Source organism: Malania oleifera, chromosome 10 (genome assembly GCF_029873635.1).
Source record: "Malania oleifera isolate guangnan ecotype guangnan chromosome 10, ASM2987363v1, whole genome shotgun sequence".
Lineage (NCBI taxonomy): Eukaryota > Viridiplantae > Streptophyta > Magnoliopsida > Santalales > Ximeniaceae > Malania > Malania oleifera.
The window spans coordinates 29,174,178-29,192,600 of NC_080426.1; the positions used below are offsets into that span (position 1 = coordinate 29,174,178).

The 18,423-nt window shown below is 34.2% G+C and overlaps 1 protein-coding gene across 8 annotated transcripts in view; it reads right to left on the reverse strand.

Annotated features, from left to right (window-relative positions):
- The window catches only part of LOC131166300 (sucrose-phosphatase 2-like), a 29,394-nt gene extending 17,512 nt beyond the window's left edge, over positions 1 to 11,882 (reverse strand). For 2 of the 8 annotated variants that reach the window (XR_009139784.1, XM_058124725.1), the window contains exons 1-9: positions 11,666 to 11,882; positions 8,239 to 8,322; positions 7,852 to 8,151; positions 7,560 to 7,661; positions 7,151 to 7,345; positions 6,741 to 7,031; positions 5,159 to 5,345; positions 1,779 to 1,825; positions 1,574 to 1,696 (exon numbers count right to left, since the gene is read on the reverse strand). Coding sequence is in view for 7 of the 8 variants with exons in the window: in XM_058124725.1 (XP_057980708.1) it covers positions 1,604 to 1,696; positions 1,779 to 1,825; positions 5,159 to 5,345; positions 6,741 to 7,031; positions 7,151 to 7,345; positions 7,560 to 7,661; positions 7,852 to 8,151; positions 8,239 to 8,298 (1,275 nt within the window). In the remaining variant the exon portion in view is untranslated. Of the gene's footprint in view, positions 1 to 1,471; positions 1,697 to 1,778; positions 1,826 to 5,158; positions 5,346 to 6,740; positions 7,032 to 7,150; positions 7,346 to 7,559; positions 7,662 to 7,851; positions 8,165 to 8,238; positions 8,323 to 11,665 lie in introns of those variants that run through there. The other 6 variants (XM_058124729.1, XM_058124731.1, XM_058124728.1 and 3 more) reach the window with 6 other exon arrangements.
- Between the last annotated feature and the right edge of the window lie 6,541 nt (positions 11,883 to 18,423).

Sequence of the window (18,423 nt, forward strand, 5' to 3'; positions counted from 1 at the left end):
ATGGGACACTAAGGGCATTAAGGACCTGTTCCTCGTGTGCAATAGTTTTTCTTTTATATCTATTTTTTAATTTAAAAATACCACCTTATTTTTTTACTTCTTCATGTATATGTAAATATGAAAATTAGAAAATTATTTTTATATTATTTTCTTACTTTCACATACAAATCTTGAAAAACTGAAAAATGAAGTGGCTTTTTTTAATCCTCTAAAAATAAAAAATAAAAAATAAAAAGTTGTTTCCACAGCAAGATGTCCTTGTTCTTTAGTCAGTTAGGCTGAATTTGGTTTGGGATATGTTTATTCCCAATACTAGATTAGATTTAAGACGTTAACAACATTGTTTTCAATGTTACAACTGGTTAGCAAAGAATAACTATTCTCTTGATTTTTAAAATTTAAATTATATCTTATTTTATTTCAATAAATAGTGATTCCATCAAATCAAATAAGCCATTAGAGGCCTCAAACTTGCTAACACTGTCGTAGAAAGTGATTCAAAGTTATAATTTACATGAAATTTGTTTAGTAGTAAGGGTCGAGAATCATTGCATTATAATTTCCTATTTAGTTTTATTATTAATATACTATATCAAAAAGAAAAAAACTCTTTTTAGGTTTAGAAACAGCTCCATATCCTCTTAATTATGCAAATGTCATTATAACTTTTCACCTGTATATCTATACAAAGCATATCCCTAAACTTACCACATTCAGAGCATGTCCTGCACTGTGTGTTCCAATGCAGCCTCCAGTTTCGCAAACTCGCAAACTGGAGCTAGGGGTGTACAAAAATTACCGAAATACCAAAAATCGGATTGAAACCGAAACGAAACCATAAACAGTTCGGTTTTTTGATTTTCGGTTGAAGTTTCCAAAAATAAAAATGTTCGGTTTCGATTTTGGTTTCGGTTTTATGTTGAAACCAAACCAAAAAACACTAAAAAACCGATATATATATATATATATATATATATATATATATATATATATAAAATATGACTAGTAAAAATATAACATGCAATATAGCCATATAGCCACTACAGAAAATAAAAATGCTCAATAAATTTTTAAGAACTTTATGAAAAATAAAGGTTATTTTTGTTAAAAGTGTCCAACAAATTTTATTTTGTTAAAATTACGAGTCCCTACAAAAAATTAAAATGCTCAATAAATTTTCAACAACTTTATGAAAAATAAAGGTTATTTTTTTAGTAAAAAAAATCGGCTTAAAACCAAAAAACCGCAACCGAACCGCCACATTTTCGGTTTTCAATTAAAGCATAATTTTGATTCGGTTTCGGTTTCGGTTCGGAAATCCCAAAACCGAAAATTTTGGTTCAGTTTTCGGTTCTTACCAAAACCGAATCGCACCGAACCGTGTACAGTCCTAACTGGAACAGCGACTTCTAGGTAACAGTGTCTAGACAGAAAAAGCAAAAGAATTTTTAGAAAGCAGTAAAGGAAACTGTTGGTCTAGCAACCATAGGAATATTGAAGAAACAGTGTCTAGAATTATAGAGCTCAATGAGGAAAATGAATATGATTAGTCATTGCAAAGCATATCTGAGACCTGGGAGGATAAATGACAACGCAAGGCAGTTCAGAAGAGCCAGGTTGTTGGGTCCTTGTCGCCTAATCCATCCAACCATGTCTGATGCACGTGCATCCATGTGAAGCCACCTGGTACCTTCGCCTGTCGAAACCCACGGATAGAAGTTAAAATTGCCATTTCACTTTTGATACTTCTAATAAAAGGGAATGGGAAACACCGGCACCTTGGAACTCAGTAAAACAGTTGTCCGGCAGCACTGAAATACATTATCTACAAAAGCAATTCAGTGATGATAATTAGCAAAATAAACTATGAATACAATACCCTTGGTGACTGTTAAGTTTGCAGTTGTAAGCTGCTTGTTCCCCCACCAACTTTAAACCGTTGAATCTTAAAATAAGCTATCATAATTTGGCCAAACTAGAGCTACACTGTTAAATAATATGACATACCCCCATAGGTCAAATTTTATATGCGCATTACAGCCTTTTTGACAACCATGGCAGTGCTCGACATAAGCATCAATGTTTGGAAGCTTTCAGTAAGAAAGAAAGGAGTATGGAGAAACAGATCACCATTGCTGTGCGATCATGCAGAGAGAACGGAAATGTACTCAAAGCCTACAGTCAGCTAAAGGATGTAGTGGTTCAGCTTAAGCAACCACATCCTAAGCTGGAATTCTTGCATTAAGAAAAATGGAATAAAAAGGTGAAATTGACTCGATAGTCGGTTCTACTCGAGTTTGAGCTACTCAAGTATTTTAACAAGTTAAGTTCAAGCTCAATAATAATGCCCAAGTCGAGTTTCGAGCCTAATCGAGCTTTTTAATTTTATTATTTTTATATTATATATATCATATAATATATATATATTTATAAATATTTAATATTAATTTTTATTAGTCAAATTCAATAATATTACCCCTGGCGTTAAGTAATCAAAATTCAAGAAAACAGAATGCCCGCATCCTACAAATACCAATTTACAGAAGCATTCAAATACTTGTAATAGGAGTTTCTAGCACACCATTCTACAAGTACATAATACAAGCATTGATCCACACAGTTTATAAAGTGATCAGCGATAACACAATCACGTGATAAGTAATGGAGTTCTCACCATCTACAACTGATCAAACCCTTGACCGTATATAGGTATTTTGTTGTGCTCAACATTGGCGGTGCATCAACAGACTCAACTCCCAATAAGGACAAAGGAGTCGATAATAACTTGAGTGGGGTATGAGTTTTACTTAAATTTGGATTCGGCCTATTTATGCAATATTTCCATTTAAGTTTCCAAGAAAACTGAGTAATCTTAAACACCAATAGTATCGACACTGATTTAACTTAACCACATAGAAGTTCAATTTTTGTCAACATTTAAGCGGTTTAATTTATTTTTTCTAGTATATAATAATAAATAGTTGTATATACATATATACACATACATATATATATATATATATATATATATATATATATATATATATATATATACATTGTATGTGGTGCTACTCTTAAGTATGCAATGCATGATGCAATTTCATGTGATTATATATCTCTTTAATGCTAGTTAACTTCTCATTGCCTGTGTTTTCATTTGTTTTATTTTTTATGGCATATGTTGTTTGCAAATGATATTATCTAGATATATGAAATTAAAGGTATAATACAAATTAGAATAAAGGATAGAATGGAAGGAAGAATGGAAGCACTCCAAAGAGGTCTAGAAGAATGGAAGCACTCCAAAGCATGCCTTCACACTATGGCTGGGGATCAAAGGGAAGCTACTCACGAGTGATAAGATATGTTGGGGAAATGATGATCATAACTGTGTTTTTTGTAAAAATGAAACTAAAACTATTGATCATGTTTTCTTTAGTTGCAGCTTCTCTTCACAGGTTTGGGACGGTATCAGGAAGTGGTTGGGAATAGAGAGGTCTATGTCTACACTGAAAGCAGCAGTGAAGTGGCTACATAAAGAGGTAAAAGGAAATGGTATCAGTGCGGTGAGGAGAAGGGTTGGTCTTGCTACTACTGTCTTTTTCCAATGGCACTTCAGGAATAAGATGAGATTTGAACGTAAGGCAATTGGAACTGTGGAGTTGATTGAAGTTATCCAGAGACATACTTATAGAGCCGTGTTTGATAAATTTGACCCACACATGATTTGATTGTAATATGTTCAGTTGAGTAGGTCTTCATTGGATTGTATTGATGCATTGTTGAGTTCTATGTGAAATAGCCTCGTACCCCTGGGTATGCCCAGGTTTTGATGTATTCCTTGTTACTTGTGTTAATTGGATGGGGGAACTTTGTTTCCTCAATCGGTGTATGTTTGTACATATTCCATTTTTGATCAATATATTTACCCTTTACTGATAAAAAAAAAAAGGGGGGGTGGGGTTTAGAAGCTTTAGAATCTAAAGGTTTCAAGATGGGTACAATGGTGAAATTAAGAATATATGAAATGTAATTTTGGTAGTTGTAGGAGGAATAATGACGAAAATATTATACTTGAGGGCCAAGAAACTTCCAAGAGCAGTAGATTTCATTACCTTGGACTAAGAAATTGAGGATTAAAAAGTAGAGGTGCATCTTGCTTGTTATGTTATTGTATTTCACCTCTAAAATTGAAAGAAAAACTTTATAGGATAGTCAGAAGACCTACTGTGTTTTATGGAATAGAATGTTTGGCAACTAGGAAATAATATATCCAAAACTTAAATGAAGTTGAAATGAGAATGGTATGGTGGATGATCAGTATAACTCTAAAAGATAAAGTATTGAAGGAACAATTTTGTAGTAAGATAGACATAGTACTTGTACAAGATAAAAGGAGGGGCAGTTCATATGGTTTGTACACCTTACAAAGTAAATGAAATTACTTCATTGCGAGAAAGAGTAATTTAGTTGACATTAGAGGCTATGGAAGAACAGGATGGAGAAGGTAGACATAGAATAACTTGGAATTAGGTAACTAAGAAAGAATTTGACAACACTATAACTGTAAGCCCCCAACATTTTGGGAATATCGCACTAGAACAAGAAGAGTGACGAATAATACTCATATAACTGACCTTAGGTAGTGTTAGTAGTTTTTAATTTTGCTGCAAATTAAAAATTACAAATTTAGTAAATCACAACTAACATAAAAAAGGATGATTTTGCTGAAAGATCCAGATGGTATGTACTATTTCATACATCATCTGCAAATTATTACCCCAGTTCCCAATCATGAAGAGGGAAACATAATTTTATCACCATTAGTTTTAAGTATTCCCCAGAGTTCTAAAAAGAGGGGGGAAAATACACTGCCTGTGGACTTGAAAATGTTCTAACCCTGAGGCAAAAGAGAGATTGGGTATTTGGGTTGTATTTTTTTAAGGAGTTTGGTTAAATAGGCAACAATAGCCAAGCCCAAAATAATAATAAATGTATGAATTGGGATTCATCATGGTAACCTGATTGAACTGCGGCCTGGGCAGCAGATGGTCCACTATAATTAGAATGGGCTAAAAGCCTAAAACTTACACAAGTAAGAAGAACACATACAAACAGAATGCCACAATGCCACAATCTTGAGCAAAACATATCTTACCAGATGACTCCCACTTATCAAACTTCATCAACCAAGCGTCTGAACCTATCTGAGCTGATAAAAGACGATCCACCCATACGCGAAAATGTTTTCCTTGTTTGTCCCCGAAAGAACTCTCTATTGCATCTATGCACAGGTGGAGAGGCTGCTCATTACCAGAAGGATGGACAAAAATTCCCAGTGGGTGCTGAAAAGATAAGGAACAAAAAGGTTAGGAGTCATTTGGTATTACTATCAAAAATTTAAGAAACGAAAAATTAGAAACGAAAGCCAAAAATCGGAAACAGAAACTAAAAAATAAAAACTAACTTGTTTGATTAACATTTATAAAACTAATACAAATTAAAAACTTAATTAAAAAAATGCTCATTTTCATCTTTAAATTAAAATATTATAAAAATATGATTAAAATAATAAAATTACGAATAATATACATTAAAAAATTACTATAATAAAAATAAAATCTATTATAATTATTTTACTTAATTATTCTACTTTCAAAGTTTACTTTACAATAAAAATTTTATTAAACATGATAATTGAAAAATAGTAAAAGTATTTTGTAATTAGCTTTATTGTTATTTTTTAAAATTTATGTACATATATTTTTTAATTATATTTAAATTTATATGATTATTGAATTTTGATTTTAATTTAAAAGTATATAAAATGAATAATTTAGTTCAAAAAAACTATTTCTGAATATTAAAAATCTTTGGCAACAGGTTGCTAAAACAACTGAAAACCATAAAATCTGATTCTCAGTTTTTTGGCAAACAACTGAAAACTACCAAAAAAAAACAGAAAACTGACAACAAAAACAAAGGCGTTTTTGTAATCTGTTTTTTCACTGTGAAGATACAGAGATGGAAAACAGGAAACAACGATACCAAATAGACCCTTAGCAATCAATATGTTGGGTTCTTAGCCAAAACAGAACAATCTCCAAGACAGCACAGGGATTTGCCATCCTGATTTTCAGGGTGAAAAAAATGTCAGCCCAGGGCACAAGTTCCCACTTATAGCAGCGTCTAATGGAAGGTAGATGGTAGCAGTCTCAGCCACATTTGTGGTGAGGCTGATACCCAAATTCAGATCCAGATAAAAAAAAGAGTAGATAAATGTAATAAAAAAAAAGATAAGGATAACAACAACAAAAACAAGAAAAACACAAGTAAGGTGACAGTATCATTTGAAAAGGAAAAAAGGCTGAGTTACCACTGTTAGTTTTATGAACTATTTCATTCAAAGCCTTCTTATTTTTGCATACAATAATATCATGCAAAGTTTTAAAGTCAACAAATAAACCAAATATAAAATCAATTTGATATTTATAAATCAGAAATAACGAGTGAAATATGTTGCTGATTGCAATGCGCAAAACTGAATGTCAATTATCTCCATCAAGGAGTTAATGGTCAATTCAGCATAGCCATATCCCAACTAGAGGAAATTGTCTATAATTAACCGACATGCGTCACTGTCACTGCCCCAATCCACAACTTCTCCATGTTCCACATGCAGCACCTCAAACAAGAACCACATACTGCTTTTAAGTAAAAAATATCAACATGAGACTCACAAAAACTGATTTTAAGTGCTGGATGTAAGACCCAGACTTCTCAGCTTCTGCACGCCGCCATCGCTCATAAAGCAGGTAAAACTTCACGATTTCATGACCAGGATAGCAAACTCCAACTTTGCAATCTGAGAAGTCTCTAACATCTCTTGGAGATATACTTGGACCAAGATTAAATAAATCAATGGCCTCTATTATCCCAGCTGCACATCTCTGTGTTGCATGGATTATATTACGGTTATTCTTTCCATTAACTGCATGCCACTGCAACAATTCTTCCTTTGCATTGCTGACCTGCTTATTTAACAGCATGAGTGCTAACTGATATTAGCACCATCTAATATATGACTAAGATAAAAAAAAATATAAAAAGCATTTTGTTATTCTAAGCTAATTCTTATGGGGCCACTGACCATCACACCATACACTTCAGGAATACTGAATAGTTCAGCATCATTTCCAGAGTCACCACAAACAAGAGTGTTGTTTGGCAGACCTCCATCAACTTTGAACTTTTTCAGCAAATATGCAAGAGCCTGTCCTTTTCCAGCACCTTGAGGTAATATGTCCAAAGCAATCCCACTACTGTAAATAATTTTGATATCTAACTGGCCAATAAATAATTAAAATCAAAATAATACCTTATTTTATATATATATATATATATTTTAAAAAAACCTCTGCTAGAGAAATAAGAAGCAGTTCTAATTTATAGTGCAGCATATAAAATACAGCTTTCAGATAAAATTGAAAATACTCTAAAAAGTGGAGTTCAATCACAAAAGTCAATCTTATAAACAAAATAAAAAATTTCAATCTTACCCCGCGTTTCTCTAAACGTTCTAAGAGAGTTCTCATTATTTCCAAGGCCTTATTTTTCTCCACATAAAAGCTAACTTTGTGGGGCCGTTGCTCTGTTTCTGACTGCAATGACCAAAGAGTCCAACATGTGAAAGTACAGAATAGAAATGAGTCCAATTAGTTAGATGGTAGACAATTCATACCCCAGGCTAGACCTTGTTATATCACAGCAATGAAGTATATTAGAACACTTAGTAAGGCAGTGGTAACTATCAACCGTCAGCTAACTAGATGCAATTGATTGAAAATATACCTGAAAGGTAAGTTCAGGAAACTTGGCAGTTTCCTCTATCACTATGTTTCTGTTCCATTTCTGATCCAGAAACCGCTCCCAGTCATCATCTGCTTCCATTGATTCACCATATGTGATCTCCGTCCCTACGGACATTACAGCAATATCAGGTGTCAGCAATGGTTTTTCTTTCCTCAACTGTTTGTAAAGAGTAGGTGACCTTCCAGTTGAGAAAACTAGAAGAGAACTGGGATGATAATAGGCTTCCCATAGGGCATTAAACCTGAGAAGTGAGAGGCTCTCAGGATCATTATGGTCCACCTGCAAGCAGACACTAATTATCCAAAATACATAAAGCTCGACACTAATTCGTGAATCAAATCATGATAAAAGTAACAGATGATTTACCATTGTATCATCAAGATCTGAAACTATCATAAGATTTGCAGGACCATTGAGCCTGTCCATAAAAGTTCCGTCACACTCCAAACTCTGCAAATGAGCAATAGTTAAATAACAATTTTGTCTCCTTTTGGCTTGTCTGATCAACTAGAAAACATGAACAAAAGCAAAACTTCACTTTGAAACAGCGGAAGTTAGGTCAAAAACTAGCGCTTCAGAAAGTGTTTTTGTTCCCATTTTTTGGTGTACCTCCAAGAAGTTACTAGTATCTTTCTAAATATAGCAAGATTGCGGGATCCAGGAATACAAATGACGAACAGTGGGATTATGGTCATGCAAACTACTGTAATTTAAATATTAATGCAGCAATTATGATGGGATGATGGTAATGTTGGTTAAAATATATTCAGTGATTTCAGCTTCATCTATAATTCTAACAGGATTGAGATCATAAAAATGACAATATGGGGGGTGGTTAAATTAGTGATTCCAAGGCAATCATTAACTTAATGATTCCCTTTCCTAGTGTATGCAACAGCTGACTTTTCTTATCAGCAAAGAAGAAGAAAATCCATAATGATGAGGCCCATTATGCCAATGTAATGATAATGGTACACATTACAAGTTATGATTGGATTCTAATGGCATATGATGGTGAAAATTAAGTGATGATGACAATGATAGCAGGCTTCATGTCTTCATAATGGATCATATCAGTGATGATGCAAAAATGACAATCGTATATGATGTATGACAGTCCAAATCAGTTGAACAAACATTCAGTCCTTTAAGAAAATTGACCCGCTGCATTGCCACAATGATTTCACTTTTCTCATTCTTCCAAAAAGATATACAAGACGTTCCATAAATTCAACAACGAAAAATTAATTTTCATTTCCTAATTTTAAATTATTGACAAACAGAAGAAGTTAAAAAGAAACCTCAACCTAATCTTCTAACAGATTTTTAGTGAATTTTTAATGATAATCCAACGTCAAGCAATATCATTGAATTTTAACATACAAGGGGCTGATGGGCATACAAATGTTCTGCAGAGACTAATTTTACACTTCCAATAAAGTAATCAGAATGACAACCATTCAACATTACAGCTATATGAAGTATGAACACCCCAAACAGCCCTTTTAGGTAAAAGATAAGATGCATATATTACCAAAGGGAAAGAGTACAAGAATTACAGCTGAAGCTGAATGAAACAGCAACCAATTAAGCTAGAAACCCAAAGCTTTCTACATTTAAAAATCAAACTTAACATCCTTAATGATTCGCTGGATTGTGCATTCTGAATCAGCCTCTGATTGAGCATACAAAATTGAATTTCTCAGTTTCCAGATGTTATAGAAAACTGCAGACCAAATTATCTTTGTTCTCTCTTCAGTTTTTTTAGTTTCCAAGCTTGGTTAACCAATCTAGATTTGCATCCCAATGAATTATAATCTTTCGCAAATTGAATTCAGCAGTGATCCTTCTGCAGGTAAACTGTGAAGCATTGCAATTTTGAAAAAAAAAAGAAGATGGTTTCTTGTTTCAGCTTCAGAATCACATGATCTGCATTTTGCATAATGAATTTTTCCCCACTTAGCTAGCTTTTCCAAAGTAGGGAGCCTGTTTTGAATAGCAAGCCAACATTTGAAAGAATGCTTTGGAATAGCATGCTTAGTCCAGAGAAGCTTAGCCCAGGGAGTGTCAGCACCCTAAACAGTCATTATTTGTCCCTCTCTGACCATTGCATAACTCATACCGTATAACTTCCATTTTAGAGAGAGAGAGAGAGAGAGAGAGAGAGAGTTTAAAAAAGTGCTCGTGCAATAAGTTTCCATGCTAGAAATCTTGAAAGCTTAATAGCAGAGAAGTGGTGGAATAAACCCTACCCTGGGAATACTAAAATCAGCGGATTACTCCAAGATTTGCATGGTGATTTAAACAATTCTCAATTCCCAAATGTTCCAACTGAGAGATAAATTGTTTACATACAGCCACTGTAATGAATGGAAGGGAAAGATTCACAAATGTTAAGCTCTTGCTGTCAGGCCTAACTGGTCCCAGCTCAACCCCCACAATAATAGTATTAGCTTAATAAGATCTTACAAAACAAGGTTTCAAAACTATCCCACTTACCACATTCGTAAATCCCTAGACAAAAGAAGACAACAAGGAAACAATAATAATCTCTCCCTCCACCATCTGGAGCAGGCAGATGTTGCCTCTCTCTCTCTCCAAATAATAAGCCAATGGATAGTGTCAACATTTCAACATCCATTGTCAAAATTATGTTCAGGAAAATACAAGTACAAATATAAGTTTGGCGAGTTGTGACACATTGAAACTTTGTTGTGATACACTGAAACTTGTCAAATTTTATATATTCATTCAAAACCATAGTCATAATTTGAAATGGCAATGCACAAAAATCCTAATATAAGAATTAACTTAGTCTAAAAATATACAAGAACCCAACAAAAGGTCCCAAATATGTTATGTAAAAGGTATTGTTGAGTATAAGAATATATGATACATGCCAACGGATTATTTGTATTTCAAGTCACAAAATCCAAACAAGAAATACTTACCCTATGTAGGAGAGGCCTTGGATTTGGATTTGTATTAGATTTGGATAAGGTTTAACATAAAATTGTATTTAAATTTTTCCAATCCACCTAAATCTAAATCCAAGATCCAAAATTCATGCTCTCAAATGCAGCTTTAGGTTAAGCATAAGAACCCAAAATGGTTTCTCCTGCTTCTGTTTATATTCTTTCTAATCATCTTCTGATCAACATCAAATAGATTGCATCAAATAGATTTTCTATAAGTAATATAACTGTTACTACACCGTAAAAAATAATTATTATACTGCATCAAAAAAAAAAAAAAAAAATCACCCAGTAAAAATGAAGTCAATGAGGCTCAAGCATCACTTCCCCTAGGCACATGCCTTCATGTCTCACGAAAATCTAATCTCAAACCTTGCCATTTTAACAATTGGTGCCAATAATAAGGAATGATCTAAAACAACTACGGAGTTCCAAAGAAAAGGTTTGCAGTGATTCTCCTAAAGTACTCATTCCCGCAACATCATGCTTTCATCTTACTCCACATTTTATACTCCCGAATTTGGAAAATGATGTATTCTGTTCAACTATTGTACTTCAATCAATGCCAAAGGCTACAAACAAATAAGGAATAAAAGTTTAAATGAAATTATTTTAATTTTTATTGGAGAACACTACATATCAGCCTAAAGAAACCAAAAGTCTAAACGAATCGCAAAGAAATTAAAAGAGAATTTAAACATTTCACAAGACAATTAATTATGATCAACATCAGCATCACAACAATTGCCAGAACAAAGATTTCTGTGCAATCCACAGAATACGCATGAGGATAATGGAGGATGAAGAAGAGCTGTTACCGAAAAGGGGAAGCACGGAGATTGAAGAACAGAGCTGAATCTCCGATGACCTGCAGTCACTTCTCGGGAGCCTTTCAAAACCCAACTCCAAACTCGATAAATGGATGCTAGTGGCCGAGAGAGTGGTGCTTCTCTTCAATGCCGTGGTGTGGCGCCGTAGCAGGTGCTTTTAAGGGTTGAACGAATAGGTACCAGCCTGTGTCACAGCTGGAGCGCTGTCCGGTTGGCTGTTGGGTTAGGGCACTGAATAGACAGAGCAGCCGGTCCGGTTCAGCAGCCGATTTTATTGGGTTGGCTCGGTCGCTTCATCTAATGCGTTTTCTCTTTTTTGCCTCTTCTTTTTTTCTGGTTTCTTTGTTTTTTTTTTTTTTTAATAATTCTTTCTTAAATTTTTAAATAATTGGAAAAAAAAATACCTATTCATCACAAGGGCAAATCACAAATGACATAACATCTGATTATTTATTGAAATTAATTTAACTTTTATACTTATAGTGTGTTTATGAGGATAGATTTGGATGTTAGATTCAAATTTAGCTGGATTTTGACAAATTTGAATAAAATTATACATTATATTATTCAAATTCAAACTCTAACACTTCTCCAAACATAAGATTAATAAATTTTAATAAACTATGTGATGTCATATTAGTAGTTATTTGCTTTTGTGATGCTTGTTTTTATAATAAAATATAATTTTTAATAAAAATTACCTAATTTTAAAAATATATCTATTTTTATAATTCAGACCTCCCCTCCATTTCTCCAACAACACCAATCGAAAACCTAACATCTCCTCGATTTGTGAGCACCTCTCTCGCTTTCTTTCCCTCCTCCATTTTTGTGTCTGGTTTTTTGCATGTATGAAATTACCTGATAATTAAATCTCTAATTACATATTTAATATGAATGAGTAAATTGGAATCAAATTTATTAGTTGATTATGTCATACTTCATATTAAAATTTTTAATTTCTTTCTTTTTCTACTCTTATTTTATGTGCAAACCAAATGTAATTTATGTAAAGATATTACATGCATACATGATCATGAGTGTATGCACTTATGGTGTGCATAATGCGGATGCATGGTCAAGTGTAATGGTCTTGGACCCAATTTCGACGAGGCATTCTCCACTTTGGCCCTCTAATTTTATAGATTTGTCCTATAAAAGATGTCTCCCTTAGTTGGAACCCAAACCATTCTCTTATAAATTCAAGATCTCTCCAGTACATATTTGATGTGGGACCGTGATAGACTTTCTTGTCCAATCTCTAACATCCTTATTAGCGTGATTTCCCTAGTTCACATCCGATTTGAAATCATGATAGTACCCTCATGGCAGATCCACTCACATGATAGTATTCTCAAGGCAGATCCACTCACATGATAGTAACCCGAAGATGACTTTGATATCAAATGTAACGGCATTGAACTCAACTCCCGTTGTTTATGGTGTGACTCTTATACTTTATGAGTTTATAAACAAAGGGAAGAAAAACATATGAATGTGTTCTTGGTGCAGAACAGCAGTGGGAACTCATCGACGAGTGTCCTTTCCTCGTCGACGAGTAGATCCTGAGAGTAAGAAAAACTCAAGAGTTTCTGAGATATCGAGAGCAAATTTAAAGAATCGTCGACGAGTGGCTAGACTAGTCGACAAATGTCATTCTTTACCTCGTCGACGAATCTCCTGTTCTCATCGACATTGTAAATTATTTTATATCACATGCAAAATGTTAGGAGTCTTTTAAAGAAGTGGATGGTACATTAACATATCAAATAATTAAAATTACAAATTTAAAATTTATGATAACCTAGCCCACCCTGCCCTCCCTCCTCCCTCTACATGCCACAATTTTAGTAAGGAGGCAGGTGAATGTTACTTCTTTTTTCACTCCTTTCTTGCAATTTTTTAATAATCTAATCCCTCGGTTGCAATTTTCAATAATATTATTTTCCTCCCCGTCATTGAACTTTTTTCACTCACCTATCTGCACTATGGATGTGTCCAAGCTTCCGTCATCCAAACCCAAAACCATGGATGCCCACAAGTTTTCCAAAATTCAAATTTGAGCCAAAACTTTGACATTTACAAATCATAGATTCTTTTTAAAGAGATGGAATATTTTATTTCATGATAAAAGTAGATAGAGATGGACGTAGGACTAATCAATCTATATTCATTTTCACTAGATACCACGGTGATTAAAGACTAAGTCGAATTACTTAGTATACTATTCAATGTCTGCGTGTTGAGCTCAAATTTTTTAGAGTTAGGGCAAATACCATAAACTTTTTTCTCATAATAATATCCAATATAATAATCCTGACAAATCATAATCAACCTAAACCCATAGGTACCAAAGATATACCTGAAATACAATACGGATACCTAAGTAGTAGGAAACGTATAATCATATACATATCAAATTACCAATCAACGCAATACCAGAGTTTTACCAAAAGTGGCCTAGGGTCACCACCCAAAAATCTGTTAGACCCTAGCAAAAAGACTTACCCTTCAGACAGGGTAAAACAATTGAACTCTAACGCTACGGAGTTCTATCCGCTCTTCTATCTGAGGCTCCTGAAATATTTATATAACTGAGGTGAGACACATCCCAATAAGGGAAATAAACTAATATCAGTGTGTGGCAACATGAGTATTTTCGTGTTATACATATAATAGTACATAAATCATACTTGCTAAAACTATCTGTAACATATCTGGGAAACACATATTCTACCATAACATGGTATAACATACTGAATTTCTATACATATAAATCATTTCATATAATCGTATATGGAAAACACCCTAGATGAATAACTGGCTGGTGTCATGTTTTACCCCCCACATGACTGGGTTGTGCGGCCTGAAGGTGAGACCTAACAATGACTGGCCGACCACCTTAGATCAACATAAGTCTGTAAGTACGATGAGTTTGCCCCTCCTAGTTCGGACACCAGAGGGATGCCTACGCTACAATTAACCACATCTACTGCCAATCTCCCACTGCCCCTTACGGCAAGCAGTAGCACTAACATAAACATGATCGTGATCATATAGTTATGGTACCGTATTTCGTGAAAACCTAAATCATGTCAACTAGATTCCGATAACATATAGTATTTTTCCAAATAATAATACATGGTTATTTCATAATAGTATCTGTCATGTTAATATCTTAAAAAAACTTTGCATAACATATCATATAAAATTTATGGTCCTTATGCCAGCATTTTGTATCTTGTAAATCGTGGCCCTTACGCCGGTATAGCATATCATAAAAACCTCCGACCCTTACGCCGGTATTTCATATACAACCTCGGCCCTTACGCCGGTATTTCATATACAACCTTGGCCCTTACGCTGGCATATCGTATAAAATCCTCGGCCCTTACGCCGACATATTATATAAATTTCTTAGTTTGAAAAATCCCTATATCATTTTAACAATTTCCTGAAAGCAGTAATAACATACTTATTTGTAAATATAATATTTTATCATCATCATTTCCATGGTAAATATTACTCATGCCACACAAAAGAGATAATAATCTTATTTCTGATATTATACATGAAATCCATATTTTTGATCAACAACATTATTTCCAACATAATTCTATAATATACATATTTATCTGAAATTAAATGTTGTAAAATAATAAATACATTTTCATGAGATCTTAACTTAATTTATCCCCTTAACTGACTTCTGAAAAGCCCCTAAAATGACCAGTCCTGCACCTGCAGGGTTCCCCGTTCAACACCCTGTAAACAACATCGCCCTGAACAAAACTTCAGTATTTCTTCAAGTGCTTACCTATTTTACAACTATAGGAAAGTCATATACTCAACATAAAGCCTTACCCTAAACTTGGGATGGAGTTCAAGTTAGCCCCACCAACGATCTACTCCAGCAGACTTGGAGAGAACTTCTCCAAGAGTAGCGTGGCGACTTCAGATCATCGATCCGACGAAGAATGGACCCAAAATCTTAGAGAGAAGGAGTGGAGGACGAAAATGTAGTGAGAGAAAATGATACTAGCAAGTTTCTATGCTGAAATTCAGATTTAGGGCTATTTATACACTTGCCCTCGTTGACGAGTAACGACACTTCGTCGACGAGGACATGAAGGGAATTTGTCGACGAATGCTTATTTTTCGTCGATAAAATTCAGAACTGAAAATAGTCCCTCGGTATCTACTCATCGATGAGACGCGTGTCCCTGTTGACGATCCCATCAAGCGTGTTTGTCGATGAATGCGCTGTGTTCATCTACGAGACCCTTGTTGAATTCCAATTACAATTTCTTTTCTCTTCTCCTTCTATTATTTAATTAATATAATTCACCGGGTTTCTACATCAAAAGTCCCCTCCGCTAGTGCAGTGAGGAGTTTAATGTATGTCATGGTGTGTACGAGGCCAGATTTGACACATGCTGTAAGTGTGGTGAGTAGTATTGAGAAGCCATCAAATGGATTTTCAGATACTTACGGGGTATATCGAGATATGACATTATGTTCGACAAATAACAAGGTTGTCCTTCAGTTATGAGGTTTGTTGATGTTGACTATACAGGAGATATGGATAACAAAAGGTTTACAACGGGTTATGTCTTTACCTTTGTAGGAGGACCTATATATTGGAGATCCAGGGTTCAATCTCTAGTAGTGTTGTCCACGACTGAGGCGGAATATATGACAATTGCCAAAGCTACAAAGGAAGCCTTATGGCTTACCAGTTTGGTCAAAGAGCTGGGATTACAACAAGATGGAGTGGTGTTGTATTGTGACAGTTGGAGTGCCATTTACTTGGGAAAGAATAAGGTATACCATGTTAGAACTAAACATATTGATGTGAGATTCCACAGGGTTCGAGAGTTGATTACTTCAGGTGAACTTATATTGGAGAAGATTCACACTTATGAAAATGCAGTGGATATGTTGACGAAATCAGTTACTTTTGAGAAGTTCAAACATTGCTTGGACTTACTCCATGTCTCCAATTGATAAAAAGGAGACATACCCAACCTTTTTGAGTTCAAGGTGGAGCAGTCTGATATGTTTTTTGGGATCTCCTAAGGGGCGTATAATCGCCAAGGTGGAGATTATTGTTTATGATGTGGCTTTTATACTTTATGGGTTCTAAATAAAGGAAAGAAAAATATTTGGATGTGTTCTTGGTGCAAAGCAGCAACAGGGACTCGTCAACGAGTGTCCTGTCCTCGTCTACGAGTAGATTCCAAGAGCATAAAAACCTCAGAGTTTCTGAGATACCGAGAGTAGATTTAAAGAATTGTCGACGAGTGGCTGGACTAGTCGACGAGTGTCCTTCTTTGCCTCGTTGACGAATCCCTTGTTCTCGTCGACGAGTGTTTCTGGGCTGCGAGCAGTTTTTTGAATTTTGAATTTGAACGTTAGGGTGGTTGGGTAATTGGAGGGAAACCTTCGAGGGACTATTATATATGTCATTCTGGGCGTGTATTGACAGAGAGAGTGATCATTTGTGAAGTGTATTATGCACCTTGATATTTCCTTAGTGAAATTCTTGTGTCATTGCTTTCGTGGATGTAGGCTTTACCGAACCACGTAAATCTTGTTATTGTGCTTGTTATTTCTTGTTTACTGATTGTCATTGATTTGCTTGTTACGTTTTTATTCCACTGTGCATCCTTTATCCTATCATTATTCACAACAACTCCGATGAAGTATTGTCTGTTTTGGTTCCACTAGTCTCATGGGTTGTCCTATAAAAGACACCTTACTTAGTTGGAACCCAAACCCTCTTTATAAGCCTAACATCTCTCTAATACACATCTAATATGGAACTGTGTCACCAAAGATGGTAGAATATGCTAAAATCATTGTGAGTGAATAAATTAATTAATATGTACATGCATGCATAGGTCGAGCTTAACAAATCTAGAGAGTCCATGCATTAATAAATAGGAACGATTATGCTCTAATTAGTGATTTCTCGGTTTTGCATGCGAAAAGCTAAAAAATAAAAAGATTAATTTGATATTTTATTGAGAAAATAAAGAGTAAGATTGTTATTTTATTAAAACAAAAATAATTATGGAGCGTTTGATCGTACTTCCCATTGAAAAGAGCCTAATAAATACATATTTAAATTGTATAAGTCTTACAATTAAAATATTCAAAGGCACATGAAAAATGAATGTAATAAACATATGTTTTGAATTGTGGCCATTGTAATAAATACTAGCTCCGAGCACGTGCGAAGCAATGCTCAGCGGGTTTAGTCACAAAAAAATTTTAGTGGAATCATAAGTTGGTCCTTATAATCTTGAAGAACATTTATTTTGACTCTAATATTTTTTTATTAATATAATTAAAGACAAGTACTCAATCAATAATTATTTATGTTGTCAAGGTGTTGTTAAAGGCTAACCAATCATTAATATATTTAGGGCTTAGTAAAAAAATTTTGTTGGTGACATGAGATCATTTATCTTTAGACTTTCTCCTACTTAATTGCTTTGTTCCAATAAAAGAAATGGCTTAATTATATCAGTTGGGGCTTTGATAAAAAAAAAAATTTTTCTTAAGAAATGTATTTAAAGCAAATGGTTTGATTGCAAGAGATTTTTTGAAGTCGTGCCCAATCCAACATGAAACAATTTTAAAATTATGCACACCTCAACAAATTCATACCAACATGAATTTATTCTTCACAATAGCTTTAAACGCTTAAATTTAATAAGTACATATTTTTAAATGAATAA